The sequence below is a fragment of the Melospiza melodia genome, chromosome 4, assembly GCF_035770615.1.
Source record: "Melospiza melodia melodia isolate bMelMel2 chromosome 4, bMelMel2.pri, whole genome shotgun sequence".
Taxonomy (NCBI): Eukaryota; Metazoa; Chordata; class Aves; order Passeriformes; family Passerellidae; genus Melospiza; species Melospiza melodia.
The window spans coordinates 60,545,176-60,564,250 of NC_086197.1; the positions used below are offsets into that span (position 1 = coordinate 60,545,176).

A 19,075-nucleotide genomic window follows, 5' to 3' on the forward strand; every position below is an offset into this window, starting at 1 on the left:
TAATTATGGGGCTTGGCTTGCCTTGCAGAGGCCAGTAAGGGCCTGTAGCCCAGAAGATAGCTAGCATGGAAAACTTTTCAACTTTTCCCTAAGCAATTGCAGTTGTAATTAAGTTGGTTTGAACATTCAGGGAAAACAAATTAGTTTTCAGGATACAGAAATAGAGTTTGTGTCGTGTTCTCAGTAAGAGGAAGTGAATTTATGTGAGAATATGAAAAACAGTATTTCCAGTTGAAACTGTGTGCTCTATGGGCTTTAGAACCAATGTGTGTGATACAAGATACAGGTTAATATTTTCTTTAATGCTGTTTTTTAACAAGCACTTCACTGTTCAGCATCAAAACTTAAAAAGAAATTCGAACAATATATTGAACAGCTGCAAGCAGAATTGTACTTGAATTGCTGAGTAACTCTCTTCACAGAGTCTAACTGAGAAGCTGCTGAAGAAAGAACAGGACTACACCCAGCTGGAAGAAAAACACAATGAAGTATCTGTGAGTAAGAAGAATGTGCAGGCAAGTTTTCACCAGAAGGACCTGGACTGCCAACAGCTTCAGGCAAAGCTGTCTGCTTCTGAAGCCTCGATACAGAGACTGCAGACAGAGCTAGGTGAGAAGGCAGAAGCAAGCCAGAAGCTTAAAGAGGAGTTATCTGAAGTAGAAACAAAGTACCAGCATCTCAAGGCAGAATGTAAACAGCTCCAGCAGCAGAGGGAGGAAAAAGAGCAGCATGGCCTGCAGCTCCAAAGTGAGCTCAGTCAGGTAAGTTTCCTTAAGCCTCCTTGATGGTCTAGGAATGGTTCCTTAAAACCTTCTCATGAGTTAAAAAAACTGCATATTTAAATGTGAATGCATATTTCTTATGAACACGCACTTACATTTCCTTATTTGAAGGAGAGTAATTAACCAGCACTTGTGTTTTACTACTCTGTAGGAAGTCTGAGAGAAGCAAGTCTTGGTTTTTCATTTGAACTGAACAGTGCTTGATTTAAGTCTGAGTAGTGAATGTAGTAGGGAATACCTAGTGGGAAAAGCCAGGGTAATGTGAAATGTTGATATTGCTTCCTTAGTGTTTCTCCCCAAACAATTTCTCTTTATGTTGCTGATAGCTGGGAAAGCATCCAGAGTATACATCCCCCCCATCAGAACCTATTATTCTGCTGAGTCAAAGACTTAGAGAAGTAGGACTTTCATGTAACATTGAGCATTTTGAAACTTGAGGTTGGTTGAATTCAGTTTATCTTTTTTTGGAGAGTAATGTGTTAGGAGAAATATGTGTGTATCAGTAATCATGTCCAGACTTGAGATGTAAAAAATTATATCTTATTTGTTAGTATGACATACTTCATTTTAATCTTGCTAAAGCTTATTGGTGTTAAAGTGAGTGTTTCTGAGTTCAACCCTTTGTAAAATCTGAAACATATCAAGTTGCAAGCTCCCTATGTGTAGTTTATCTTGGAAGAACTGTGACTTGGCTGAACCACATTTATGTGTGTATTACATCCCCAGAATGGTCTTCCTTCTCCCATCAGTGTTCTGTCAGGATGAGAGGAGATAATTATGTTAGTTATCTGCATTTGGTGAAACTGCCTGGGCAACAGAATCATAGCCAAGAGGTTGAGCTGAAATCTGTCTTCAGCCTCAGAGGACATTTTCAAGGTGATTTTTGGGGTGGGAAAATTAAGGAGGAGGATGGTGAGTAAAGCATTGCTGAATGAATTCCTATGATAGGAAATGGAGGCATGACACATTCTCTGGTGATACCATTGGGAAGGAAGACAACCTAACAAGCCGCTGAATTCAGGATGTGTTGTATGGTAAAAGAATAGTGCAGGAAAAAAAATCCTTTGTACGTGGTATAAAAGAAAAGAAAAGCTAAGCATAAACATATTCTCTTTTTTCTTCCTGCAAAGGAGAGTTCATTTACTATTGCAATGAAAAGACTAAATTCCTCATATTTATTCACTTGGTACTTCACTGGAGTTACCTTTTTATGCATGTAGCCCATTAGCTTACATTTAGCATTATGAATTCTGTTTATGGAGGTATATGTAGAGTTGTTTAGTCAAATCACATTTTTTAAGAATCCTTGTCATCTTCTCAAAATTCATTTGAATGAGTGCATATCTGCTTAAATTTGTACATGTTAGAATTTGGGTGATGTGGAAGAAGTGATATTAATGGAAGAAACTTCAGTTATAATGTTGGTTCTAGCCCAGCAGTAGGAGGAGGGTGTGGACGAGAGAGTATGGACTCCTTCAGTTTTGAAGAAGTGTTAATTGCTACTAAATTTTGTGCAGAAAATTTGAATCTACTTGATTGTATCTTTAAAAGTCTAGATATTTTCTCATGATTTTTTTTTTTTTTGCATTCTGTATGCAAGAATGCATTCTGCATTCTTGCATCCAGGTTAATCCTGGATTTTATGGTCCCTTTTACTTAAATGTCATCTTAAAGTTCTTCAAAAATACTTCACCACGTCTGTAATAAAAGTAACTAGTGTAAAATATTGTTACTGATTTCCCTTTTTCCAAACATTTTCTCCTAGTATCAGCATAGCAATGAATAGTTATCTTGTTGCACCCTTTCTTCAATAGATTTTTTCCTACAGTTCTTGTTTGTATTTTTGGTGATCCTGCAAGAAAAGACAAATGTTCTTAGTTACTGTAAGAGAGATTCTTAGTTACTGTAAGAGAGATATGGTCTCTTTCCTCATCCTATCCTCCCTCTTCTCCTATCTCTTTTTTAACTGTACAGTCACTGTTAGCAGTCGCCATCTTGGCCATATGCCAAACAGCTTTTCACTCATGATTTTTGTGGTTGTGTGGAGATAATTTAGTTTGATTTTTTAAGAAGGTAAGTCATAGATACATTTATTTCTCTGTCTCTAAACCTTTTAAACTTTTGCAATTTTTTGATAAGTTGAGCTAAATTTTGACACATGGTCCAAAGGACTTCAGTGTAAAATTCTTTGGGAAACAGGCAGCAGGAGAGAGGCTTCACTCCAACTTAACACCTGGGTGGAAAGTGTAATGGTATCACAATTACTGTTCCTTTTTCTGCTCCGCTGGGCAGCCAGTTGGTCAAACAGTGATTGCTTGCAGTGAACAGTAAAATTGGGCTGCCTTTTGCATAGATATTAGTAGGGATTTAAGGGAAGCATGAGGAAGGTTTAGGGGTATTGAAGGGAGGACCTGGAGTTAAAAGGTGAATGGTTCAAGGGCCTTGGACATAAATGCATAGGAGGATCAAGCTTCATTCATAGCTTTCCCACAACCTATGGAAAGTTCTTGCTGTGCTGCAAGGTCTGATCCTTTCTCTGGTTTTGCACTGAGTTAACATGTCATTGTGTCCTTGAACATGTTCATGTAGAAGTAGGCAGGAGGCAACCCAGGACCTATAGCAGCAGTTTCATGTGGAGTCAGCTGATTTTATGAAAAGAGCTTTTTAGAACAGTGAATTGTAAAAGGTCATCCTTGCACTTTGAAGATGGTGCAGTACTGCTTTTGATGACTGATAAAATCATGAAGCAGGTTTGTGTCCAGCTGGAAGAGCACATCCACCTGCTTACTCTTTGCTGCTGGAAAGTGCTGGACTATAAGCCACCAAAGCTGCCGTGTACCCTACAGTGACTGTTCATGTATCTCTTCTCTGTGGAGAATGAATGCCATTGATGTAGCCAGCTCAAGCTAAAAATTGCACTCTTAATATTCTAGCAGAACAGTGTATTGTGGGAGGCAGTGGAGCAGGTAAAGGCAGGGTGCTTCAGCCACTGGATCTGCAGGAGTCAACTGGTGAACTGGATAAGCCAAGGTGGCTCAAAGCATCATTATTTTACACAACAGTCCTTATGCTTTTGAAGGACCACCCTCTTTCTGTTAAATCTCTGTGACTTGTTTTGAAGGGCTCCTGTAGATAAATGAGGATGTTTCTGGGTCCTTCCAACCCACTTTTTAAAATATTTCTTCTTGCCTATGCCGTTGATGCTGTTTTTTAACATGATTTGTGTTTCTGAGGAGGCCATGGACTTGTTTTGGTCTGGGTTATGAAAACTTCACATGAACATTGCACAAAATGAGTCTGTGTCACTGCTGGCTAAGGAATGACTGCAAACGTGGGTGACTCTTTTTTGCAGTTGCACAGTAAACTCCTAGAGACAGAGCGGCAGCTGGGGGAAGCACACGGGCGGCTCAAGGAACAGAGGCAGCTGTCCAGTGAGAAACTGATGGACAGAGAGCAGCAGGTGGCTGACCTACAGCTAAAGCTTTCTCGTGCTGAAGAGCAGGTAGGGCTTTTTATGCAGATTCTATAGTTTGTTCTCTATGAATATGATATGTCTCTACACACACTTGTGGTGATAGTGCAGTTTATGAAGTTTGTTTTCATGGGAATTTCTTTTGACTAATACTGTCAAGGACTTACAGTAAAATTATCAAAATCTGCTTAGACACTGTTTGTCTTCAACAGATGTATGTGTGTTTGTGGTGCTTAACAAATAAAAATTGTGCATTTTGCACTTAGGAGCTTTGTCTAAGGGTCTTGTGAAAAAATAACTTAGGTGCACAAAGGCCGATATAGGTAGTTTTGTATGTAGATATTAAGATAAAGCCCTACATGAAGAAAAAGTAAGCATGGTGCAGCAGGTCATTGATGGTTAATAATCAGTGTGGGTTGGATGGGCAGAAAACACTTGTTTTATTAATTTTTATTTGTTTTAATGAATATCTTGTATATGTTGCTGATTTTCTGCTGGCTGTAGGGGGATTGGCCAAATATCTGAGTGGTATGTTGTCAAAGCTTTAAACTTTTCTGTAGCTAATTTGCAAAGCCTTGACTAGTATAGGAGAGACTGCTAAACTGAAGTTGCTACTAAAATAATGACTGACAGTTGCTACTGAAGTTGCCAAAAAAAGTAATAATAATGTTGTTTTACAGGTATCTTTATTATCAGTCGTGTTACATCTTAACAACTATTGCAAAAAAATACTAAAAATTTCTTATGTTTTAGATTATTTGAGAGCTAAATTACATGCATCTGATAATTCTTTTATAGTTATTGCTTGTGATATAGAATCTCACCAATTAATTGTAATGAATGCTTTGATTAGATTTTGATCTAGTGTTACAGATTTTTGTTTTTATACAAGTTTTTAAAAATCCATGTTTACTCTAAAATAGTTTATAGTTAGAGTAAACATTGAGTACAACTGGCATACTGAGTGGTGCTTTTTTTCCACTTATTAGTCTGGTTTGTTTGGTATTTGGTTTTGGGCTTTTTTTTCAGCTAAAGGAAAAAGCGGCAAATTCCACAGAATTGCAACATCAATTAGAAAAGGCAAAGCAGCAGCACCAGGAGCAGCAGACCCTTCAGCAAAATACAACAGCAAAACTACGAGAAGCCCAGGTAATGTAGTTATGTATCCTCATGTGAAAATGGGTTCCAGGGTTTCATTATGCTAAATACTTCTTCTTCCTAAAAGTGACTTGCAGGAATTATATTAGTTTCAAGAAATTAACTTCTAAATCTGGACTAGAATATAGGGAAGGTGTTTGATAAATTTATCCAATATTTTATGCATTAGGACCAATTTTTAAGGTCCTTATAAATAAACACTATTATCTTCTTGTCTAGAATGATCTGGAGCAAGTACTACGACAAATTGGAGATAAGGACCAAAAAATTCAAAATCTTGAGGCTTTGCTTCAAAAAAGTAAGGACAACATCTCTCTGCTAGAAAAGGAAAGAGAGGACTTATATGCAAAAATTCAAGCTGGTGAAGGAGAAACTGCAGTTCTTAACCAGCTACAAGAGAAAAACCATGCATTACAAATACAGGTAAGAATGTCAAGATCTGGTTCTTTCTCATTTTGGAATTTATTTCCTTTTTTTTTCTATCTCATCAGATATGACACTAATCCTTTCTATACTATTTCATTTCTTTAAACTTGCTTTAATGATCTTACTGTAATTTTCACATGACATGTGTTTTGGGGACTTCCATGCTATCAGCAGAGGGAAAGGAATTCCTAGATATTTCATTTGTACATATGCTAGTAATATGTACTTACAAATAGTCATACACATAACTTTATATATTTATTTGTATGTGTGTATGCTTGTAAAAAACCATAAATATATTTATAACTATATGTAAATAAAAATAATAGATACATTTGTTTCACTCATTTTAAAAAGAGGTTTGATTCTGGCTTTCAAGACCAAAATTCAGTTTAGCCTGCATCTGCTGTCTCCTTAGAATTTTGTTTCTGTTACAGTAAGGCCAAATTGACAATTCTCTTTTGCTTCTATTTTCAGCTGGTAACCTATTTAAACTCTGGTGTTGTGAACAATATAGCTTTACTGTAATGGTTCAGGAAAAGAAATGTGATAGCATTGAGTCTCCAGAGCCATAATAAGACACACTAAAATTAAGTTTTTACTTCCTTGGACATGCTGTTCCAGCCTTCTCATGTTGTTTTCTTTTCCACTGCAGGTAACTCAGTTGACAGAAAAGCTGAAAAATCAATCAGAAAGTCATAAACAAGCCCAAGAGAATTTGCATGAACAAGTGCAAGAACAAAAGGCACACCTAAGAGCTGCTCAAGATCGTGTGCTTTCCCTAGAAACAAACATCACTGAACTAACCAGTCAGTTAAATGAAAGTAAAGAGAAAGTGTCACAACTTGATGTGCAGGTAATGGATCTCTGTATTTTATGGTGATGAAAAATTCTGGTTGTGATTTCCTATTTGGGAAAAGGTGAATTTTTCTACAAGGAAATATATGCACTAACACATGAATACTGCTGATTTTACTATTAAACTTACTGATAGCTATCAAAAAACTAGAATGAGCTATGGTAAAACAGATGTTTTAGTGAAGTACAATTTATCTTTCAGGTAAAAGCAAAGACTGAATTGCTACTTTCAGCAGAAGCATCAAAAGCTGCTCAGAGAGCAGATCTACAGAACCATCTGGACACTGCCCAGAATGCTCTGCAAGATAAACAACAGGTATTAAGCGACACATAAATTTTCTGTGTTACCTAAAAACTGCTTAAAAACCTAAAAATAATCTATTTACAAACTCAATGAACATGTGAATAAGCATTGGGAAATGATAATTTAGGATATTTTAACCATGTGGCATGCATTCAATTGCTTTTGCTGCTCTGGAGCAGATATATTTTGCAGTGCAAGGAATTTACTTGGGAGTCTGCTCCTTGCTGTAGGGTTATTCTTCAGAATCTAAGCTTTCTTTAGGCATTCCGGAGGTATTATTCAATTCATGTGTGTATGCTATGAAGAAAAGATTGTAGAATGCACTTACTAGAAGCAAAAACTCCTAACTCTTACTGCTGACTCAGATAAATTTCCTATCAGCTGCTGGTACTCAAAAATAATTCCCTGTAGGCCAAAAGGCTGGTGATAAAAGGACATGTTTTTTAATGTGTTTTAATCCTAGGGAAGCATATGTTGAATCAAATATTTGCATAGTTAAAATCAGTGCTGCTGTGGTCTTCATGGAAACATTACCAGCAGATGTTAATATGGCACCATTTTGTAGCATGGGAATGTAATTAGTTACTGTAAACAGGAGACAACTTTTTGCAACCATTAAAGAATTAATTAATAACTAAATACATCAGCTTGGTTGGAGAACAGTGAACTTCGATGTACCTGTTGTCATAGTGGTTACTAGGTGAATGTGTTTGTGTCTCTTGCAGCATTTATTTGTTTTCTGTTGGACAAAATGTTTTGAAATCATCCCTGGTATGTGGGGAACTGAGCATTTCCATATTATTGGCTTTCCTCTTTGGTGGTTGATTTCATGAGAAAGAAAGACATCAAAAATTTTATCTCAGTTTTTTAATGTCATTTGCTAGTTACTGCTGTACTAATTTGAGGATCTAGCACCTTTATTATCTACAATTCCTTTTCATTTACAACTTCAAACACCTTTGTTAACATTTAGGCCAGAGCCTGTAAGGTTTGAGAGAATATTGAGGCTTTAAAATTATTTTTTTCAGTGAAACAGAGGGAATTTGTGCATGTGTATGTGTTTCTCCTTTCAATATCCTGCCCCTCAGAATAAAAAATAAACATTATTTTCCTTTTTGTTTTGAACACATTAGATAATTTGAAGTATATATGACATTAGTAATTTTTGAAGTTACTTAAAAAGTAACAACCTTTGTATTTTGTTTTACCCAGGAGTTAAATAAGGTCAGTGCTCAGTTGGATCAGGTTACAGCTAAGCTGAATGACAAGCAGGAGTACTGTACTCAGCTGGAAGCCAGTCTTAAAGAGTACAAAGAAAAATGCCTTTCTTTAGAACAGAAAACTGAAGAACTAGAGGCACAGCTTAAGGTTTGTATTGAACACAATATCTGTACCTACAGAAACTGATCTCTGCTGTTAGGCAGCATGTGGTAAAGCTGTGCTCAAATTAGGGGGGAAGGATTATTTCAATATCACTGTTGTGGGTTTTCTTTCTCACTAATGTTTCCTGATTCACCATTTAATCCTGTTCTCTTCTTCCATACTAGTATATCACATTAAGAAGATAGGTCTATGACACTGCCACTATTGTGTCATTTTCCTGTCTGTGTGCTTCTACCAGCCTTTCTGCTACCTGGAAATCTTTATGTTAAGGAACATGAATATATCCCAAAATTTGAGTTTTCAAGTCAAACTTGCACACTTTAAAAGTACTAGCAGGGAATACGTATTACATTGGCTAGCCTTGCTTAACACTGCCTGTCTGGTTTAATTTATTTCTGAAGCCTTTCAGTAGGCTTTTAAGCAAGATTTATTTCTCACTCTTTCATCTCTTAACTTGATCTGGAGTTTTGCATTCCACTTCTGAAATCAGTTTTTATTTTAAAGTCCACATAATTCTGGCAGAAGGTTTGCAGAACTTCATGGTGTTTTGATATACTAGTATTTTCAGTTAAGGATATGAATTAGTCTTGATGCTTGAGAGCTTTAAAATTTAGGAGAGAGCTTTGACTTTTGTTCACTATTTAAAAAAAAAATCTTGGTAGTCAAAATTCATAACACACAAAAGCATATGATTCAGGGATCATGGGAGCCATGCAGAACTGTTTTTGTAGTGTTGTCTGTCTCTTCTGAGGGAGGTTGGTAGTCTTTTTGCTCAAGACTGAGTTGGGTGTTTTTCCTAGCTTTTGTGTTCTGTAGAAGAGAACAAAAGCTTTTTTACCTGTATGAAATTTTAAATCCAATGCTATTAAAAGCTGTCATGCATTTAATTGTCAGCATAATTATTTTGTTCTTGCATCTCTTCTTTTGGACACTGGGATTTTTCTTGCCTACTTTGATTTTTGTTTTTAGTTTTCATTCTTTTGCTGAAGTTTCACAAGTAGCCAATGGACACAAATGTTTGGGAGAAATACAGAGCGTGCTTGTGTAAGATTTTATGGGGTTCCTGGTAGCTAAAATGTGAAACTGAGCAGGGTTGTTGATGCTGTCAACAGGAATGCAATTCTATGTAAAATCTTGGCATCATCACCATTCTTTGAGATTATTCCAGTTGAATATGTGGCATTTAAAAAAAATTTGAAAACAAAAAGCCCTCAGGAAATTTTATGGAGAAACTTGGCCACTTTGTTTTGTGGCCTCTGTGTGAAAGCAGAAGTGCCTGTAAAACAGTCAGTATGTTGAAGAGTCTAAAAGTGCCCATTTACTGAAGGCTTCTGTGTTCTTTATATTCTATGTGAGTGAAAAAGTAGCTTTGGAAAAAAACAGAAGAAAAACCTCTTCCAGGCAAGCACAGAATTTCTTCACCACTTTAGTTTGTGTATTTGCTTCTGCTGTAAAGCTTTTTATCTATTACTTTGCAATAAAATGCCTGCTCGGCCTTTTATTTAGAGATGCTTTTAAGAGTGTTTTACACAATAATTCAGTTCTGGAGGAGCAGGTGATTAGCAGGAACTAAACAATGAAAGATAAATTGCAAAGTAATGAAACAGATGATATGTGAGAGTTGTCACTGCTTTCTACAGTTAATGCACTCACAGACTAGATGACTTTGCTTTTTATTGCTATTTTTATTTTGTTGGTCGTGTTCTGATGGCTCTATCTTTTTATTTTTCTCTCTCAGAAACTTGAAGGTGACATTCTTGATGCTAGAGCAAGTAAAGACCAAGCTCTTCAGGAGTTACAACAACAGCAACATCAGAACAAAGAATTAGATCTCCGGACAGCAGAACTGAGTAAACAACTTGAAGCAGCAAGAGAAGCGTATGCATTTCCTGTGTTATAGTACTTTTCAAAGTCAGACGTAAAACCGAGGCAGTTTGGACTAGAGTTGAAATTTTCTGCTTCTCTCCTGTGATTTCAAAAAGTCGTAAATAAGTGCTGTGTCCCCTCTGCTACAAGAACTGTGTTGTATCCCACCTGTTGTCTTTCACTCCATCTGCCATGTTGTCTCACAGGAGTCACTGACTGCTGTGATTCACTACTCTTCTTCATTTTATTCACTGTGCTTGTTGTCACCTAAATGGCTGAATAGTCTGATGTAGTGAGGTCCATCTTGAAATATCTATACCTCTGTAACCTTTTTCAAATACAAATTTGCGATTTTTGCATAAGCAGCAAAGGGGTAGTTTCTGTTCATGATAGTTGAGGAAGAAGGAACCATCTCAAAACTAGTTTCTGAAATTGCTGTTTTGTCTTAACTGGAGAGATGTAATGGCCATGGGTGAAGGTAGAGACATTTAAGGATACAAAAGAACCTGTGAAAAAGAACTTTAAAAAAATATGTTTTATCCTTTTGTATTTGCAGGATGTCTAATGCTCAGCTGGATTTGCAGAAGAAATCTGAGGCCCTTGACCAAGCAAATCAACAAATTAAAAAGCAGGAGGCAGAAAAGGCCAGTCTCAAACAAAACCTTGAGAAATCAAATCAAGATACAAGTAAACAGCTCAAGGAACTTGATTGTAAAATGCAAGCAGCCACATCAGAGCTGCAACAAGTGAAGTTAGAGAAGGACACTCTATTAAAGGACCTTACAGATACCAAAGATAAGCTCTCAAAAAGCTCTGAATCCTTCAAAAAAAGAAAGGAGGAATTAGAAAACGAAATTAAAAAAGGAAAAGCAGCTATGGCAGAAATGGTTAGTAGATTCTTTAGTTAGGCATTAAGTTTGGTGTATATACATTCTGATAAAATGACTTTGCTTTCTGTTTGAAAACAGTGTACATATGATGAAAATGCATGAATATTTAGTACTGTGAGGAAAACCAAATTGTGATTTTTAGTAGTTCATACATGTTTCCCACCTTAAATTTTTGCCTAGATATTTACAGTAGTAAGCATCAGTCATATCACATAACAGAATCCTTTCCTCTTCCTGCACACCTTTGACATAATGAAGAAACTAAATGGAGATGACAAATGGTGGTGAAACAGTTTGATGGCAAACGTCCCCTTTTAAAAAATGCATCAGCTGTGTAATAACAGCACAAAGTTTTAGAACCTTTGCAAAATGCTGTTGTATTGAAGAAGTTATTTTTCTGAGGCCATTTTAATTCCCTTTCTGAAGTCTTCGTATATAGAACTTCCTGTGTGTTTGTCTGGACATGTTGGAAAGCTGCAGGCAGAGAGTAACATCATCTGTCATTTGGGGAATGCCTAGCTTAAGGTATTATTGGAGTACTAGAACTATTTGAATTTCAGAAAGGTCTTAAAAGTAACAGTATAACAAGTACTTGACCACCAGAGCAACCTATTATGGTAAAGAAAGTAAATTATTACTAGGGCTTTTCTTACCTCTTCTGCCTTGGTGATATGAATGGGCACTGTATGAATACAGTTGTTCTGACAGTGTTGTCTCAGATGTGGCAAGGGCTGTCTTCCTCATACTCTTCCCATCTTACATGTCCATTTTCCAGAGCCATTCAGAGCTGCTTTTATTCTGATCTGCTCCTAGTTAAAAAGAACATTTTTCTCTTATTCATTCAGCTTTTGAAGGAAAGCTCTTTTGTTTGCTTTTCTTAGTTACTGCTGTTTAACGATTTGTTTCTCCTAAAAACTTGAAGGATTTTCTCCCCAGTTTAGACTTAAAGGCAGTAGTCCAGATTCTGCTTCTAGTTCTGGAGTCTTTTAGAGGCTCTCCACTGTCTTAAATATGTAGTATTTGGACTTAACATATGGTTGCATATGCGTGGAGGTCTGCAAATTTACTTGCTTGTGAGTTTTAGAACATGAAGGAGTTTTAGACCCTGAGTGAGACCAGTAAGCCCTCTACTTCATCAAGAAGGAGAAGCTTCAAACAGGGAGGCTATCGTTAATCAGAGAAACTCTGGCACCTGGCTGAGTTTATTAGTATGGGGCATCTAATGTGTGGCTTAGATTTGCCCCTTAAAGTTTTGACAGGTTTTGAGCTGAAAGTGTCTGCAGTTGAGAGGCAAGATTTTTCATTGGAAATGAAAGCGGTATTTTTCAGAATGTGGAACTCCTGCAAAAATGCTCCATACAAAGTCGTAGAAGCTAACAGGAATATTTCCTTGCCTTATGTTTTTTAGGAAAAATCTTGCCAAGAGTTAAAACACCAACTTCAGATACAAACAGAGTCTGTAGCTAAAGAGAGGAATGAATTGAAAAACTCCCTGGAGAAAAAAGAGGTGGTAAGTTGTCTGCTTAGTTTCAGAAATCTAAAAACCAATAATAATAAATGTTTAAAAGATTGATTTTCATTCTCACCTACTGGGACTGATAAGAGATAAAGATGTTTCAATTCTCAAATTGTATACTATCTTTGGCACTGAAATAAGGTGATACTAAAACTTTCCTAGAGGGTAATGTGAAGCTTTAAAATACAGGTTTTAGTCATAGTTTTCAGTGCTTCACATACCATAGCAGGGGATTTTAGCCCTTCAGGTTTTTTCATTAGTGAAATGGTTATGTGGTATTACTGTGTCCTTGGTTTTTTTTTTTTTTTTTTTTTTAATTCCTTTCAATAAAAGTTGTTATTTCATATCCTTAGATCTACTTTATTCTCAGGCTTATTCAGTATGTTCTCAGTGTAGTTGGCAGGACATTTTCAGATATCCTTCAAGGATTGAATTGCTTTTTCAAACTTGTGTAAGTCGCTTGTGACTACATAAGGACCAAATGTACTTCTTTTTCAAAGATAGCATTCAGACCATGCAGTGCAGCTGGCAGCCTGAAGGACACATCTGCTTTCATGGATTTCTTTACCTAAGGCATCTTCTGTTCCCTAAAGGAATCAGAAAAGATTTGATCAATGGACATAGTTTGATAGAGTGTGATGGACACTTACTGTCTGAAAGAGGTTTGAGGGTGTGCAGGTGTGATGGTAATTGCTCTGTGACTATTGCTGCTCCTTCCCTGGCTCCTCACTCGTTCAGCTGAAGTGCTGTGGTGCTCAGTGGAAAGTGCAGAAGGATGAGCTTGGTGTGTGCTACAGTTGGCAGCAGGAGAGCCCAAACCACTGCTGGTGTAAGAAAACTTGCCTGATCTTAATTTAGAGTGGATAAAAAAGACTGCTGTTGATCTCTGGGTAGTAAATTTGGAATAACAGATTATTTTAATGTGTTGTGGCAGTTCTTAAAATCTGCTTGCCAGTGTTCAACCACATAGCTATGAAACAGCAGTGGCACTGTGGGATGGTCTGGTTCTGTGAACAGCATGTACAAAAAGTGATTTAAATTTAAATTATATACAGTTACTTAATATTTTTGAATATAGATTTCTAAGCAGTTGTCTGTAGACCTTGATTCAGCAAGAGCACAAGTGCTGGAAATCCAGGGTCTTCTGAAGGAAAAAGAAAAAAGTGAGCAACATCTCCAGGGAAAGCTGAGAGAGTTAAAAGAATCTTTTGAGCAGAAGAAAAAACATAGTGAAACATTGCAAGCTGAATTAAAAAGTGCCCTTTTAGAAAAGGTAAGACTGTCCTTTCTTACTCTTACAAGAAAATGAATGTAAATTCCTCTGATAAATATTGAAGCTTTTATGTCAATAACTTTGTGATAAACTCTGTTTGCTGTAGTCTTGTTGGAAATGGTAAGGTCAGGATATGGAAGTGAGGTCTTCAGATGCTGTTGGAGATAAAAACAGCAACATCAACAGCAATAATGAAAAGAACCAGTGCTGAAATATCAATTCCATAGGAACTGAATTTTAGTAAAGGGATAAAATAACGTAGATTGAATGTGGGTTTTTTGCATCAGGAGCAAAGCAAAAGCTGCCATTTTCTTATAAAGCAGTAGAATTTCGTGAGAGTATTTTTAGACAAACTCTGCAGTGTTTTAAAATGTCCATGCCAGTTTTAAACCCAGTCTTCTCATATTATACCAAAATTATCTGAGTGGCAGTGTAAAACTCATAAACCATAATGGGAAGAGTTCAAATGTCTTAGAACATTAGAGAATGTTGTGCTGTGTGCCATGCACTGTTAAATGTGGCTCCAGCTTTGGCTGCCTAATGCTCCATGTTCATATTTGTGCTTTAGACAGCCTGTGGAAACATTTGGTCTTGGTGTTGTGGTTTAACCCAGCCATCAACTCAGCTGCTGGTGCTTGGGAAGACAAACACCATCACTCCACACTCCCTCCTCCCTTCTTCTGCCAGCTCCATAAGCTGGGCATGATGTCCTATGGTATGGAATTTCCCTTTGGTCAGCGGGTTCAGCTGTCCTGGCTGTGCCCTCTCCAATCTCTTGTGCACCTCCAGATTTCTTGCTCATAGGGTGGTGTGAGAAGCAGGAAAGGCCTTGGCTCTGTGTAACTGCTGCTAAGCAGTGGCTAAATCATTCCTGTCACAACAACACTGTTCCCACCACAAATCCAAAACACAGCCCCCATACTAACTACTATGAGGAAAACTCTACCTCAGCCAAAACCAGCACACTTGGAAACATTATTCCTATTTTTATTGTTTAGTCTTAATGTGTTTCACTTTGTCTTTTGTAGTGAATTAAACTTTGTTGTTAAATTAGGTATAAAACATTACTGTAAAATCACAAATATCAAGTTACTGAACTGTTATTCCATAAGAACAAAATTCTCTTCTTGCAGTAGAAATACATTTTATTGAAATGCTTAAGCTAACATTACTGTCTGTAACTTTAACTAAAACTTTCTATGCTTATGTTTCAGGCAGAGCTGGAGAATAAACTACAACAGCAGTCCATTTTGTCAGCACAGGAGCTTAAAGCAGAGAAAGGCAAGCTGGCAGATTTACAGAAGGCCTATGATAAACATAAAGAAAACATGGAGAAGCTGCAGCTGGATCTTTATGGCAAAGAGTCTGAGCTGCTGGCAACCAGGCAAGACCTTAAGGTACTTGCAGTCATTTTAATGTCATGTGTAAATTAGCAGGTGTTAATATCCATTTTGAAGACCAAGAAACAATGCAAGAACTATATAAGTGAAAAAAAATCTTCTGCTATATATAGTATTTAGTGCTATTTAATCCCTTCTCCTGAGACAAAAGAAATTCTGAAACTAATTTAAAGGCAAACTTTAAAGATTTGCCAGTTTACCTGAAATACCCTTGCATTTCTGCAGCAGCAAAGTGAAGAGTGATTTGGTTTCATGGTCATTAGGGTGATTTTTTTAATGTTGCTTTTTCTTGTTATATACTTTCAACTAATGGAAAGTATATAACTACTTGTTATGTAGCTTTCAACTAATTTAAATAGCATAGCTAATTAGGGCAAGGTCTGCCAGCATGTGAGTAACTGCTATCTTCCAGATGATTTAACTAGAATATTCCTGGCTGATGGTAGATGTTAGGAGATGTCAAACTTATAGAAACAGTAGGCTTATGGACCTACCTGGAATACAAGTGCCAAAATTTACTTCTTGAAGTTTTTGGTATTCCTGAAGTTACCTGGTTTTGTATTAGTGTGCAGTGCCTTCAAAGAGGTATTGCTGAGAGTTGAGCCAGTCAGCAAAGGTGTTTTTTGGCCCTTTTTTCTGGCCTTCTGCTTAGTGTCAGTACTAAGGCAATGCTTCAGTTCGTCCCAAGGACATCCTGTGCCCCAGAGGCTGAACGCCAGGTTCATGTTATTTTAAGAAACAGAGAAATACCTCCTTTACATATAGGCCACTGCAGTTTTATTAGACTTACTCCTCTGTAGTGATAAATTACCTGCCATGTTTCCCTGCAGCTTATTGAAGCTTCACATTCAGTGCACCATGGCTGAATTGCTATGTTAAATTGGGGGAAACTTCTGCATGATTAACAAGCAGTGGTGGTTTAAGCATATTCTTTCTTTCAGTTTGTTACTATTGCACATATGCATCTGTGAGTTTATTTCCTGCAATGCATTTAAATCACCTTTTGGTAATGGAGTGGCCTGTAGAAGCAGGCCACAGTAACAGAGTGGGGGGTTTGGTGTAGTTTTCATTAAGGTATATCACTTGTTGGAAAATAGCTGTGAATAAGTATTGTTATTAAAGCAGTTTGATGACCTCTAGTTCTGTCAAATACAAAATAGGACAGTAAGTGTCTCACATGTATTTAGACCGGATGGGGGTGGTAGCAAGAGAGAGGGAGAGCTCTATGCTAAAAGGTAAAATAAGGAAATAAGGTGATGACAATGGGGAAAGAAGATTTTTAAGGTGAGCAATCAGGTAACTTGATTTATAATGTAAGTTTCTGTGGAGCCTAGAGAGGCTGAAGAAGATTTGGGTTCCTAAGTACTGAAGTGGTGTACCAATTTGGAGGCTGTTTGCTTGATTTAAAAATTTTGTAAAAAACAATATATTAATTAGGATTACTGAGGTCTGATTGATGCCACTTTTTTTTTTTCTTCTTTTTTTTTTTTTTTCTGGAAGGGGGAAAAGGTGGGGAACTGAACTTTAATCATGGTTGTGCTGCCTCAGTAAAACATTCAACTAAAGAAGCAGTGATTACTTGTCAGGAGCCAGGACATCCCTCTGGCTGTCCTGAGCAGCCAAGACCCCTGCCAGGACTCTCAGAGACCCTGGCACAGAGCCCCAGAATGCCTGTGGTTTTGATTATGACCCATGGAGCAAATTATCAACCTTAGATGAAGATCTGCAAGCCATGACAAATTAAGTAGAATGATAGTGAAAAAGTAGGTTTTGGGGTTCCTAGAATGGAGATTAAGGGGGACAAGATGGAGGGATCTGGGCGTGTCCAGTCTTTCTCCTTCTTGTTGGCCTCCACCTTCTGCTGTGATGTTGGCATTTACCGATTGGTTTACAGTAGAAGCTCACTGTCTAACATAGGTGACGGGTATTGGAAAGTAATTGTAAACATTGTACACGTGGTTTTTAGTATAAAGACATAACACCACCCTGGGAGCAGGCAGAGTGCCTCAGACTGTCCTGCTGAGTGGACCTCGGCAGGGCAGGAGAAAGAATTTTATAGATAAGATACAATAACCTTGAGACCGAGAAATGAAGAGCTCTGACTCCTTCTTCAACCGTCGGGCTGGGAAAAGAGACTTTCTGACTCTTCTCGGGGTCACTCTGACAAGCTAGAGATCCTGACAATAACTTGTCTTAGAAGGCCTCAAAAGCAAATGCACATTCAGACAGCCTCAGAGTGAAAATGTTAATCTTGAGAGATGAATATCAAAATGCCACTGAAGAACTTTGTAGTAGAATTTCACAGCCTATTCAAAATCAGTTGTCTGCATGATGTTTTGCCTTGGGCAAGTTACTTATTGAAAGTAGCTCATTTGACCCAGAGCTGTGTGTTTTGTGTGAAGTTTGGAACCAAAGCTGATGGGCAGACCGAGCTTTAGATTGGCCTTAATCTTCTCAGTAGGCAGTGGTAGAAGTTTCTAAAACTTGGGTGTCTTTCAGTGCAGGATTTTTAGCAGAGTTACGACCTCCCCGCAGAGCTGTTGAGTCAGCACTGTCAGGAGCCCAGCATTGTCCAGAAGAGGCATGGCCAGATCATGACCTCCTAGCGATGCTGGGTTTAAATGGAAAACCGAGCCGCGCTGACGTGGTGTGGCACCATGCTGGTGGCGGGGCCGAGGGCGGCGAGAGGCTCTGGGTGCTGGGCACGGAGCACCATCTGCCGGCATGTGTCGGGAAAGGCGCTGCTGGCGCCCGCTCCGGCTGCGGGCGGAGTGAGCCCGGCAAGGGGATGAGCGCTCCCGGCAGGTTCGCCCCTGCGCGCCGCGTCCCCAGCACAGCGCCGAGCCATGGAGCTGTGGCCAGGTGCAGCCGTGCAGCTCTGAGTCCTGCACAGGACAGGGACAAGTGTTATCATTAAAAAAAAACAACAACAAAAAAAAACCAAACCAAAAAAACCCCAAAACTGGAGTGGGAATGTAGTTATAATTTTATGATACTATTTGCTGCAAATTTACTTTGGATTAAAAATGTCTCTAACAGTAACTTTCACACATGCTTTCGTCTTTGGGGCTGGAAAAAGAAATAGATTTGAGTGTTTGTTAAAGCCATAGTTTTTGATAAAAAAGAATATATATAATTGAAAAAGAATATCACTAAATAATTTTTGTATATACACACACATATTTATATAAGTATCAGGGTGTGTATATTCACACTTTTTTTGTGTGTGTGTGCAAAAAAAGGCTTTTTTTGTATAGAAGAGTTAATAAAAATGTACAAACTGTTATTTTTGCCTTGATTTTGACTTAGTGCAAGAATATTTTCTATGAATCTGATCTCCTGAGCTCTGCCAAATATTCTTGAGTTTTGGCATTTGTGCTTTTTGTAGTCAGTCCTGGTTTCTTCTGTGTTTTCAAAAGAATGTTTCTTTGTCTCCAGTGTTGGCATTGCTGTCAGCATGTATTCAGTCAATGTTCTGGAACGAAATTCATACTTGCCAGAGCTTGGTTGTGTAAGTCAGGAGCCTAAGTTGCATACAGTCAGTCTAACTCTTTTCTTAGGGAATGAAGAGAGATCAGGTTAGCATCTAATTTAATGAATAATTTAATGTTGATCCTTGTGGACTGGGATCGGGGAGCACACAGACTCAGATGCTTTTTTGTGCACTTCATGTAGGTAGAATGAATCGAATCCACCCCCCTGCTAGGACCATTTGTGAATCAAACGGTAATTTTAAAATATTTGTAT

At 37.8% G+C, this 19,075-nt stretch overlaps 1 protein-coding gene across 4 annotated transcripts in view; it reads left to right on the forward strand.

The window, feature by feature from the left end:
• The window catches only part of EEA1 (early endosome antigen 1), a 195,867-nt gene that overhangs the window by 33,930 nt on the left and 142,862 nt on the right, over positions 1-19,075 (forward strand). For all 4 annotated transcript variants that reach the window (XR_010027587.1, XM_063154909.1, XM_063154910.1 and 1 more), the window contains 12 exons: positions 423-761; positions 4,135-4,284; positions 5,284-5,403; positions 5,632-5,835; positions 6,494-6,694; positions 6,899-7,012; positions 8,213-8,368; positions 10,122-10,261; positions 10,806-11,136; positions 12,548-12,649; positions 13,734-13,928; positions 15,143-15,325. Coding sequence is in view for 3 of the 4 variants with exons in the window: in XM_063154909.1 (XP_063010979.1) it covers positions 423-761; positions 4,135-4,284; positions 5,284-5,403; positions 5,632-5,835; positions 6,494-6,694; positions 6,899-7,012; positions 8,213-8,368; positions 10,122-10,261; positions 10,806-11,136; positions 12,548-12,649; positions 13,734-13,928; positions 15,143-15,325 (2,235 nt within the window). In the remaining variant the exon portion in view is untranslated. The remainder of the gene's footprint in view (positions 1-422; positions 762-4,134; positions 4,285-5,283; positions 5,404-5,631; positions 5,836-6,493; positions 6,695-6,898; positions 7,013-8,212; positions 8,369-10,121; positions 10,262-10,805; positions 11,137-12,547; positions 12,650-13,733; positions 13,929-15,142; positions 15,326-19,075) is intronic.